Source organism: Schistocerca americana, chromosome 1, assembly GCF_021461395.2.
Source record: "Schistocerca americana isolate TAMUIC-IGC-003095 chromosome 1, iqSchAmer2.1, whole genome shotgun sequence".
NCBI classification, from domain to species: domain Eukaryota; kingdom Metazoa; phylum Arthropoda; class Insecta; order Orthoptera; family Acrididae; genus Schistocerca; species Schistocerca americana.
The window spans coordinates 20,002,794-20,014,980 of record NC_060119.1 but is presented as its reverse complement, the minus strand read 5'-3'; the positions used below and the strand labels follow the sequence as shown (position 1 = coordinate 20,014,980).

General features: G+C 39.7%; 1 protein-coding gene across 2 annotated transcripts in view; it reads right to left on the bottom strand.

The window, feature by feature from the left end:
* Window positions 1-2,161, bottom strand: part of LOC124620204 (zinc finger protein ZPR1-like) — a 68,486-nt gene extending 66,325 nt beyond the window's left edge. The window contains exon 1 of one of the 2 annotated variants that reach the window (XM_047146874.1): window positions 1,980-2,161. In XM_047146874.1, the coding sequence (XP_047002830.1) occupies window positions 1,980-2,087 (108 nt within the window). In that variant the 5' untranslated portion in view covers window positions 2,088-2,161. The remainder of the gene's footprint in view (window positions 1-1,979) is intronic. The other variant, XM_047146882.1, reaches the window with a different exon arrangement.
* Between the last annotated feature and the right edge of the window lie 10,026 nt (window positions 2,162-12,187).

Genomic DNA, 12,187 nt, shown 5'->3' with positions numbered 1-12,187 from the left:
ACCACTTTTTTCAATATCAGCTCAGACATTGATATGCTCCAAACTGTGGCAAACGACACAATACCACAGGCATCAGTCTGGTTCCGAGCTAATGGGTTCCTGCTTAATGAGAGTAAAACTCAAAAGATTGTATTTAGTTTGAGAGATTCGCCAGTAGAAGACTTCAAGAATAGTGTTAAGTTCTTAGGTATTGTTATAGATAGTAAATTGACTTGGGAGCCACATATTAAATACATTAGTGCAAGGCTGTCTAGAGTGGTGTATTTGTTAAAGAATTTAATAAACCATGTACCTGCGGCCTATGTAAGGTCAGCCTACTTTTTTTTTTTCAACGTATTATATCCTATGGGCTTTTAATATGGGGCAATAGCTCACACCTTCAGGACATTTTGGTACTTCAGAAGAAAGTAATTCGAATTATCACAAACAGTGATAAACTGGCCCACTGCAAACCACTGTTTATCAACTTAAAAATATTAACTGTTATAAACATGTATATTTACACTGCCCTACTGCATAAAAAGAGCAACTTATCAGAACACCAGCGTAGAAGAGATGTACACTCTCATGGAATCAGAAATAGTAGCAATCTTGACATACCTTACTACAGATTATCCAAGTCATTGAACAGCTGCGAAGTAGTGGGTACGAAGATGTTTAATAATTTGCCACTAGAATGGGTAGAAGCTCCATTTGATTTATTTAAAGGCAAATTGTTCAGTTGGTTAGCTGCAAATCCATACCACTCACTTCAGGAATTTTACGACTGTAAAATATCATAGTGGTACCGATTTGGAGAGTGCAGCATAATTTCTTTAACTGAATCAGTTATGATGCAATGTTTTCATATTATTTCATTTTAAATATTGTATTTTATGTAAAACCTATGTCACATATTGATCTTTAACCCGTGTATATATGCTGTATAACTTGTATATATGTAACTTGACTTTGTCAATTGCTGTAATAGCTAAACAACAATAAAGTTTCATTCATTCATTCATTGCAGGAAGCTGCCAGTGTAAAATTTTTGAGAGTTATGTCAGACAATAAGCTCCAATGGAGAAAACACTGAGGCTAAGTCTGCTATAAATGAAGTACTGTACTATTTAGTGCGAAACAGTTTGCACATAAGCTAATAAGCAACTTCTGTGCCCAGTGTAAACGGTCTTTTTGAATCATACTTACACTGTGGAATTATAGTATAAGAAAACTCCAGTTTCAATAATATAAATGGGAGGAAGAAAAGAGGTGTCGACTCTCTAATGCCCCAACCTTGAAAAAATAACACAAGAATGGTACAAACGGTTCAAATGGCTCTGATACTATGGGACTTAATATCTGAGGTCATCAGTCCCCCAGAACTTAGAACTACTTAAGCCGAACTAACCTAAGGGCATCACACACATCCATGCCCGAGGCAGGATTCGAGCCTGCGACTGTAGCGGTCGCGCGGTTCTAGACTGAAGCGCCTAGAACCGCACGGCCACAACAGCCGGCGGTGCAAACAGAAATCAATTACAGCACTACACTATGTCAGGTACAAAATAAACCGTTACGTAGGACGTGGATAATATATTGTTAAATAATATTAAGGAAAATGTTCGACTTGCTGCTTCCTCAATATTATTTCTGCTTTCCAACAAAAGCATGTATGCAATGTTACTTTCGTCAACAAAAGTAAGTTGGAATGTCTGTGAAATCAAGCGCTTTATATTTCTAACAGGTTGACAAGTTTCTCAAAACCGCCCATTTGAACTATTAGAATTAAATAACAGTTGTGAATTTTATGCTACAGAACTTCTAATGCCATTTTGTGCTGACTTCACCGACTACTAAAAAATGTAAACCGAAAACAAAGGCGTCCATACAGTCTCAACAGAGTTGAAAACACCGATGGACTCAGACACATTTCAAATTAAAATTATCTGCAACTCCTTTCACATGAACGGCCTGTTAACTGCAAAACTAAAACTTACATTTTCGCCACAATTCATACAAAGGCTTTCAATTTCTGTTGTTTCGGGATCTGGGTCATCTGCAGCTAGATCTCTAAATATCGGCTTTTTATCTATGTCCCTCGACATACTCAGCTTACAAACGTTAACCAAATTACACGCGTAAACAACACGCAAGTATTACATACAAAACACATCAAAGAGTCAACTTATCATGGCATAAAGATATCTCACTCATCTATCGATGGCGACTTGCCAAACCACTAAAACGAGATAAGTTGAACGTGTCTACACAGAAAAAAAGGACAGAAAAAGGCTGAAAGAAAATAAAAAAATATTATTATATCAATTTAGTACTGTAAAAAAAATTATACTTTGGAATAGGGCAACATTAACTTATATTTATTTTCTTAACTTTGAGTGTGCTGGAGATAACAGTTATACAAGCAATTAACTGTGATTGAGTAACATTATTCGAATTTCATGTGCTTGACAGTACGAAAGCAGACATCCTGCATTTTTTAAAGATCCAGACTGTGTGCACCACTGTACATGTTAATTTAAACATTAATTTGTATCCATGTAACCTACCGGTACCAAATCATGTGTGCACTGCAGCGAAGTTGGTTCACACAACAGAAGATACCATATTTCCAGTTTTGTTTGCAGTGGAAGGTGCATCAAAGCCATGCCCGTTAAGAATAGCATACGGCATCTCAGTTTATTTTGAACTTGCGTTTTAGTTACATCCATTTGACTAAATACTCTAACTACCCGGTTAGCCCTTGTAAAAACGATCGGAGATACTGAGAAAAAAAGCCAATGCGTTAAACGAATCTCCTCCAGTTGCACCTCCGTACTTCCAAACTTCATCCCAAAATGCAATAATGTTGGACGTATTGTTCCATGTAATGAGAGATAATTTATCCCATTGTTGTTGAATGGGTTTTGTGTTAGTTTGGGGGCCACCCCCGTACATTCCTACAATATTATCAAAGGCTCTTTCACTCTGCTTCAGCAGTGTGCTGCAGACATCATGTAAACCATTCTCAACGGTTCTGTATCCTCCGGTAACCCTGCTGCAAACACTTTATTAATCCTGTTACGTAGTTAACACAGTGCTTGCCGACATTTCCTCATTTTCTTGGTAGCGTTACGATCTGGACGTAGTGGTTCAATAATTTTTACAAAGCTGTAGTCTACATATGGCTTTGGATCTAAATAACCCATCACGTTATCTTTAAAGCAATGAATCTTCGTAGGAGGAACTACAACTTAACACAATAATCTATGGTTATCCATTGAGAGTTAATCATTTATTGCCATGAATAAGTTATGTTCTCTAATACATGGAGCATAGAATGCTAAAACTAAATCAATAGTCACAGAATAACACGTAGACTCATGAATACACATGGGATCATGAGTATCACGGAATATTTATGTACACTGCCACTGTTTTTGTGGCACGGTGTGATACCTGAGATACCCACCCCCACCTTCCCCACAGTGCCAACGATATCTGAGGTTGAATCAGACATGTCCTGCACTCTTTGTCACTGTTTTTTTGCTTAACGTGGTAGTACCAGTGAGTTGTGGGGAAACTTTCTTGATGACAGTAACTGTAGGTTGTCGTATCTTGTTGGCATAATGTTGAACATGTGTATCTTCATGTACTGCATCTTTATCTTTGATGGTCATATGGCTGGCCGTCTTCGTTGAATCTTGTGTATTGTAGAAGCCACGTTTGGGTCTGTCAATGGATACAATGCTTGGTGCACCCCTAATGTCTATTTTAAAAGTGTTGTTGCTTCTACCAAGTACTGTAGATGACCCTTAGTATGGTGGCTGCAGTGGTTTGTGCACTGTACCATTCCATATGAATGTATAATAGCAGCTAGAGAGGTCCTCGAATATGAATGGGCATTGTCCATTTTGTCCTGTAGATGTCACTGGCCAGTGTCGTCAGATGTGCGATCGTAATTTGCTGACAAACTATGAGGCATCGACTGTATCGTATGCCACATTATGCACGAACTCCCATTGTTCTGTGCACTATTTCTCCATGCACTAATTTAGCTACTGCAGCCTTCATGTTGCTCTGGAATGACGTACATAGACAACAGACACAATGGGTAACGTCTCTATCCAGCGTGACACTGAAGGGCTGCCTGGAGTTGGTGATGTAGCCATTTTACTATTGGCAAAAGTTTCTTTAATACTGCAAGTCACTTTCACAACTTTTTGACCTTCAGCTGTTACAGTAATAGTGTCTTTTTTGTTGGAACTCTGGTGAGAACAGTCCCATTCATCTTCCAGATAAAATGACTGCACTATTTGAACTTGAGCTGCTTCTACAGGATGACCATAATAGTGATGTGGCCTTCCAAAGACTCCTTTTACAGGCCTCACATTTCTTGATTTGTCTACCATGTACTTTGATACTGTAGCGGCACCACCGTTTAGGATAGGGGAAGTTAGTTTTGTGTGATATTTGGAGCACGAGTTACAGCCAGGTGTGGGTCGGATTGCAGTTGTTGTTGTTGTGGTCTTCAGTCCTGAGACTGGTTTGATGCAGCTCTCCATGCTACTCTATCCTGTGCAAGCCTCTTCATCTCCCAGTACCTACTGCAGCCTACATCCTTCTGAATCTGCTTAGTGTATTCATCTCTTGGTCTCCCTCTACGATTTTTACCCTCCACGCTGCCCTCCAGTACTAAATTGGTGATCCCTTGATGCATCAGAAAATGTCCTACCAACTGATCCCTTCTTCTAGTCAAGTTGTGCCACAAACTCTTCTTCTCCCCGATTCTATTCAATACCTCCTCATCAGTTATGTGATCTACCCATCTAATCTTCAGTATTCTTCTGTAGCACCACATTTCAAAAGCTTCTATTCTCTTCTTATCTAAACTATTTATTGTCCATGTTTCACTTCCATACATGGCTACACTCCATACAAATGCATTCAGAAATGACTTCCTGACACTTAAATCAATACTCGATGCTAACAAATTTCCCTTCTTCAGAAACGCTTTCCTTGCCATTGCCAGTCTATGTTTTATATCCTCTCTACTTCGACCATCATCAGTTATTTTGCTCCCCAAATAGCAAAACTCCTTCACTACTTTAAGTGTCTCATTTCCTAATCTAATTCCCTCAGCATCACCCGACTTAATTCGACTACATTCCATTATCCTCGTTTTGCTTTTGTTGATGTTCATCTTATATCCTTCTTTCAAGACACTGTCCATTCCGTTCAACCTGCTCTTCCGAGTCCTTTGCTGTCTCTGACAGAATTACAATGTCATCAGCGAACCTCAAAGTTTTTATTTCTTCTCCATGGATTTTAATACCTACTCCGAACTTTGCTTTTGTTTCCTTTACTGCTTGCTCAATATACAGATTGAATAGCATCGGGGAGAGGCTACAACCCTGTCTCACTCCCTTCCCAACCACTGCTTCCCTTTCATGTCCCTCGACTCTTATAACTGCCGTCTGCTTTCTGTACAGATTGTAAATAGTCTTTCGCTCCCTGTATTTTACCCCTGCCACCTTCAGAATTTGAAAGAGAGTGTTCCAGTCAACATTGTTAAAAGCTTTCTCTAAGTCTACAAATGCTAGAAACGTAGGTTTGCCTTTCCTTAATCTTTCTTCTAAGATAAGTCGTAGGGTCAGTATTGCCTCACGTGTTCCAACATTTCTACAGAATCCAAACTGATCTTCTCTGAGGTCGGCTTCTACCAGATTTTCCATTCGTCTGTAAAGAATTCGCGTTAGTATTTTGCAGCTGTGACTTATTAAACTGATAGTTTGGTAATTTTCACATCTGTCAACACCTGCTGTCTTTGGGATTGGAATTATTATATTCTTCCTGAAGTCTGAGGGTATTTCGCCTGTCTCATACATCTTGCTCACCAGATGGTAGAGTTTTGTCATGACTGGCTCTCTCAAGACCGTCAGTAGTTCTATGGAATGTTGTCTACTCCTGGGGCCTGTTTCAACTCGGGTCTTTCAGCGCTTTGTCAATCTCTTCACGCAGTATCGTATCTCCCATTTCATCTTCATCTACCTCCACTTCCATTTCCATAATATTGTCCTCAAGAACATCGCCCCTGTATAGACCCTCTATATAATCCTTCCACCTTTCTGCTTTCCCTTCTTTGCTTAGAACTGGGTTTCCATCTGAGCTCTTGATAAGTCATGCAAGTGGTTCTCTTTTCTCCAAACGTCTCTTTAATTTTCCTGTAGGCAGTATCTATCTTACCCCTAGTGATATGCGCCTCAACATCCTTATATTTGTCCTCTAGCCATGCCTGCTTACCTATTTTGCACTTCCTGTTGGTCTCATTTTTGAGACGTTTGTATTCCTTTCTGCCTGCTTTATTTACTGCATTTTTGTATTTTCTCCTTTCATCAATTAAATTAAGTATCTCTTCTGTTACCCAAGGATTTCTACTAGCCCCCGTCTTTTTACCTACTTAATCCTCTGCTGCCTTCACTACTTCATTCTTCAAAGCTACCCATTCTTCTCCTACTGTATTTCTTTCCCCCATTCCTGTCAATTGTTCCCTTATGCTCTCTCTGAAGCTCTGTACAACCTCTGGTTCTTTCAGTTTATCCAGGTCCCATCTCCTCAAATTCCCACCATTTTGCAATATCTTCAGTTTTAGTCTACAGTTCATAACCAATAGATTGTGGTCAGAGTCCACATCTGCCCCTGGAAATGTCTTACAATTTAAAAACTGGTTCCTAAATCTCTGTCTTACCATTATATAATCTATCTGATATCTTTTAGTATCTCCAGGATTCTTCCATGTATACAACCTTCTTTCATGATTCTTGAACCAAGTGTTAGCTATGATTAAGTTATGCTCTGTGGAAAATTCTACCAGGCGACCTCCTCTTTCATTTCTTAACCCCAATCCATATTCACCTACTACGTTTCCTTCTCTTCCTTTTCCTACTGTCGAATTCCAGTCACCCATGACTATTAAATTTTCATCTCCCTTCACTACCTGAATAATTTTTTTTATCTCATCATGCATTTCATCAATTTCTTCATCACCTGCAGAGCTAGTTGGCATATAATCTTGTACTACTGTAGTAGGCATGGGCTTTGTGTCTATCTTGGCCACAATAATGCATTCACTATGCTGTTTGTAGTAGCTCACCCGCACTTCTATTTTTTTATTCATTATTAAACCTATTCCTGCAATACCCCTATTTGATTTTGTATTTATAACCCTGTATTCATCTGACCAAAAGTCTTGTTCCTCCTATCACCGAACTTCACTAATTTGCACTATATCTAACTTTAAACTATCCATTTCCCTTTTTAAATTTTCTAACCTACCTGTCCGTTTAAGGGACCTGACATTCCACACTCCGATTCGTAGAACGTCAGCTTTCTTTCTCCTGAGTAGTCCCCGCCCGGAGATCCGAATGGGGGACCATTTTACATCCGGAATATTTTACCCAAGAGGACGCCATCATCATTTAATCATACAGTAAAGCTGCATGCCCTTGGGAAAAATTATGGCTGTTCGCAGTACCAAAACAGGAAGGCCGTTTTGGTTAGTGTTACAGGGCCAGATCAATCAATCATCCAGACTGTTGCCCTTGCAACTACTGAAAAGGCTGCTGCCCCTCTTCAGGAACCACACATTTGTCTTCCCTCTCAACAGATACCCCTCCGTTTTGGTTGCACCTACGGTACAGCTATCTGTATCGTTGAGGCATGCAAGCCTCCCCACCAACGGCAAGGTCCATGGTTCATGGGGGGGGCGATTGCAGTAAGTTATGCATGCCAGCAGTTGCAAAGGCAAATAGAGGCCACAAGGGTGTAGAACAGCTGGAGAGGGTGCACACAGCAGTTTCCATGGTGCAAGTCACAGGCAGAAGACAGCCACTGGCCAACCAAAGTGTTATGCATACGGGATGTGAAGTGACGCGCTTGGCAAAACAGAGGCGCACAGCCGAGTATAAATAGGTGTTGTTTTCTAACGAGAGTCGTTCAAGTGTGGCAGCTCTCCTGGATGGCGAGGTATATCACACTGCCGGGCTAATGGCAGCAACAGATGGGGTGCCAGCGTTCCAGTTGACGGTGGGTCATTGGTTTGACCCTCTGAGGCCGACGCGGGGTCCACAGCCAGCTAGCGGCGGGACACTCTTCGGCTCACTACCGTGGGCAGTCGTCTCGGCTCCCGACACACACCGGAGACTTCTAAGGTGAGGGTTGCAGATTCAGATGGGGATCATGAGCGGTTGTTGCCGTCGCATTCTCAGCTACGCCAGAGAGGAAGAAGCAGCAGCGGGGCTGGCCTACGGCTCCCAGCAGAGCAGCGCGGAGTCTACGAGGATGGTGGCCACTGAGTCGGCTGCTGCCGCAGCCAGCCTGACATCATCAGAACTCAGCGGGCTGGCCGAGGCCGGCACGACACAGCATTGCATTGCACAGGCCACTGGGGTGCTTCATCGGCATTGCGGGGCCCTGCGACACAGATCGAGGTGAACGGAGCACTGTAGTGGCAACAAATAAATCGTTTGGAACGTTCTCACTGAGTTGAAATACGGCACCTCCTGGCACGTATCTACTACATTTGGTGTCTTCCTGCTACATTTGGTCATCCTGATACATTCGGTGGCGGACATATCCACAACAGTACTGATGGAATGTGGTTCAAAATTGTTTTCTCTCAAAATGTCTCTGGAATAATAGTTAAAACTAGTACCTTTTCACTGTAGGATGCACAATATTCAACATCTGAATTGATATTTGTGAAAAATTCCTTGCAAGAGGTGCAAGAGTGCTTTGGTTCATTTTCTTCTGAAGATGGAATTTCTACTTTGAAGAGTGTGGTTAGTTTTTCTGTAGTCTATTCATCCATAGCTTTAGTAATTTCTCTGCACTTTTGTGATGTATAGAGCCTATGAATCGGCTTCACTGACCATGGTTTCTTAACAGGACTAACACCTACCTCTGTAGTTGACTGATTCAGGGTATTTAATTCTTTCTCTATTTATGCAAAATCTACATCATCTGCACCATGGGAGGCTGCACCTTGTTCAGATACTGTCATCATTGTTATTGTGCCATACATTTAGAACACACAAAGTCATCACTGGAAATATCTTCACTTTGAAACAGGGTCTTAAAATGAGATCACTTATCCCCAACCTGAACAAAGTCTGTTCATCACTCTTTTATGGATATGTAAATAGTCAGCAGACATCACTTTCCTGTGTTCCCAGTCAGAATACATTTCAGACAGTCCTTCTCGCAAAACACACTGCAACTGTGTCAACTGGCCAATTTCTCTTGAAAACACGGAGCTCACTGGATGGTCTCAGATTTTTTAGAAGCCTCTTCAGTAAACAAATTAGCACTGAACAACAAAGAATCTGACAAGAAACTACAACAAAGTGTAAGAAGTATCTGCAACAATGAAAGTGAATAGAAATACATGCAACTAAGAAAGTGATAAGAAATAACTGCAAGAAAGACAATAGAAATATTCATTGTAACAAAGAAATTAGTAAGAAACAACTTAAGTGAAGACATACATTACCCTTGAAAGTTGAAAAAAAATGATTTTTTAAAAAATAAAACGTGTCCAACTTAAAAGTGGAAGCTCTCCTTTACAGAGAATATGGTACTACATGGTACTAATCAACAGAAAAAAATCTAACTTCTCTGGATTGGCTTTTAAAAAAAAATCTGTAAATAGTAAAAAAATTCAAAAGGCATTAGTAACAAACTTTGGCAGTATGTCCAACTGGAGGATACCATTGTAATCATAAAGCAATTATCTTTCAAATAAAAAACTCTAACAAAATATCTAGAACTGTTACAGAGATACAGCATTTTAAAATTATTTCTGAAATTCGCATCTTCAAAATCGTATTCCCAGTGTCATCTTTGGAGGCCTGTATCTTGTGGCAGCTATTTTTTTGGAGAAAACAAAATATATATATATATATATATGTTTCTTACTTACTGGTGAATTTTAACATATGCTAAATTCAATAACGTCTGAGACTATGAAGGTAACCCCCTGCCTGAAGGGATACAGATTATGCGTGTTCCATTCACTGCCAGATGATAAGCAGTAGTGCAAATGCACTTACTGCTCAACGAGCTGGCCAATGCTTTGAAAAGGTATGCCTCGAACTGGCGTTCTTGATGTGTTGTAATGAGTGTCGGTACAGCTAACTGAGAGAACAAATATGGAAAAACACTTGTGCCACCATCTTGGCTCTAATGTCTTTCATAGGGAAATCTACAGATTCAGCAAGTACTGTTAGATCTGACAACAGGGGACTGACATTATTAGATTGAAATGCTCTCATTAAATACTGTAGTTCCTTTAAAAGAGGATATGCAGAGGTTAGAAATGCACGATTCCCCTCATTGGTATATAGGTCATACAATACCGATACTTCTGCTGTGTAATTTTTTTTTTTTTTCCTTTCACTACCAAAATGAGTTTGCAGTTCCTGTCATTGATCTAGAATTCTGCTAACTGCAGATTCAGTTGATAGCCACCTTGTTGTACATGTTCTTATGAACCTCAGCGAGCTATTGCCTTCTATAATTAAGTCATACATCTGTCTATAAGCTTGTTGCCTAATAGATGAATTGAAAAACTAAATATAAGTTTCATGGACAATGAATTCAAGGTGGCATGGAAGTGCAATTTCAGATGTGTTATCTACACTAAATGCTTGTATGTTAGACAGTTTAAGACTGTATTTATTTAGTGTGCACTTCATGTAAAATACAATAGAATCTGCATTGCCTTTTTGAAGATCAGAAAGTTCCAGAGACGTTCACTTTAGTTTGAAGTAACTGTTGTGAAATATTTGGCTACAGTAACATCTGCTGACTTGTCAGTAATTAAATGGGAAGGCCTATCACCTACACCTTTGCAGAGATCAGCATTGAAGTGACTTGCTGTGGCATTCTTGATAATAGCAGTTCATTTAGTATGGTGCTCATGAATATATTAGGCTGTGTTACTATCAGGCAATACTGAATGAAAAATTTTACCAAGTGGAAGTATGTGAAGTAATTAAATCAGTAGCAAGATTTCAAATCAGAAGATATTTATAGCCTCTCAGATTTTGTGATTAAAAATATTGTGGACTTAATATCATTCCCTCTGTGCACAATTATAAACTGTATGTGTGCCAGTGGTATTTTTCCACAAGTCATTACATTACACAAAAAGTGTGATACAGTCCTGCACCAACAATTGTCATCCTATTTCTCTGGTACCTATTTTCTAAAAAATTATTGAATATTGTATACAAAACCAAACTTGTATGCATTTATTGAAATACATACTAACTAAGACTCAATATGGTTTAGTTATCAACAGCTGAAGCTGTTGAATATGCTGTTTTTGTCAGGGAATCCTCTTTCGAATCCAAATTATCTGCTGAACCCACACTGGTGGACTTGAACAAAGCATTTGATTCTGCAAGCCACAGAATATTACTGGAGAAACTATGATGTTACAGCATTAGGGACCAGGAACTCTCCCTCATCATACCTTATTTCAGTACCAGGAAACTAATTGTACACAATTTCTGAATGTTACAAGAGGTGTTGCACAAGGATCAGCCTTGGGACCATTACTGTTTATTATATTTACGAATGAAACTCCACCATAGCTGGTTCCAAGCACAGTTGAGAAAGGAAGAGGGGTAGGAGCAACTTCTCATTAAATGAACCCCGGTTCACTTGGCCCGGGTAACAGTAACTTGTATTCATCTCTTGTCAGTGTATGAAGAAGACTTCAATGGTAGCAACAGCAGAAGAGATGGACTCTGGTTTGGTGAAGCTGGCAGAAGAGGCAACCTTACCCAGTCTGAGAAGGAAGGTAAATCCAGAAGCATCTGTTTTGTTTTGAGCGGCTCCATGGTGGCACCTATTCACTGTGTGAGGTGCCGGAAACCCATTGCGTAGACAATGAACCTCTTGAATCAAATGGATACAGAATCTATAATAGTGAGTCCAGCAACAAGATACTGAAAGGTGCACCCGTTTTTGGCAGTGGTTTCATTACCTCTAATAAAATAATTGATTCAATAGTAAGTTTTGACTCACTTGATGAAAGAACATCCTCTCTAACATTTCATTTAAATCCATGAATATGTATAAAGTTCTAAATGTCCATACCCCAATAAATGATAAAAACCAGAAGAAAACTAGACATAATGTA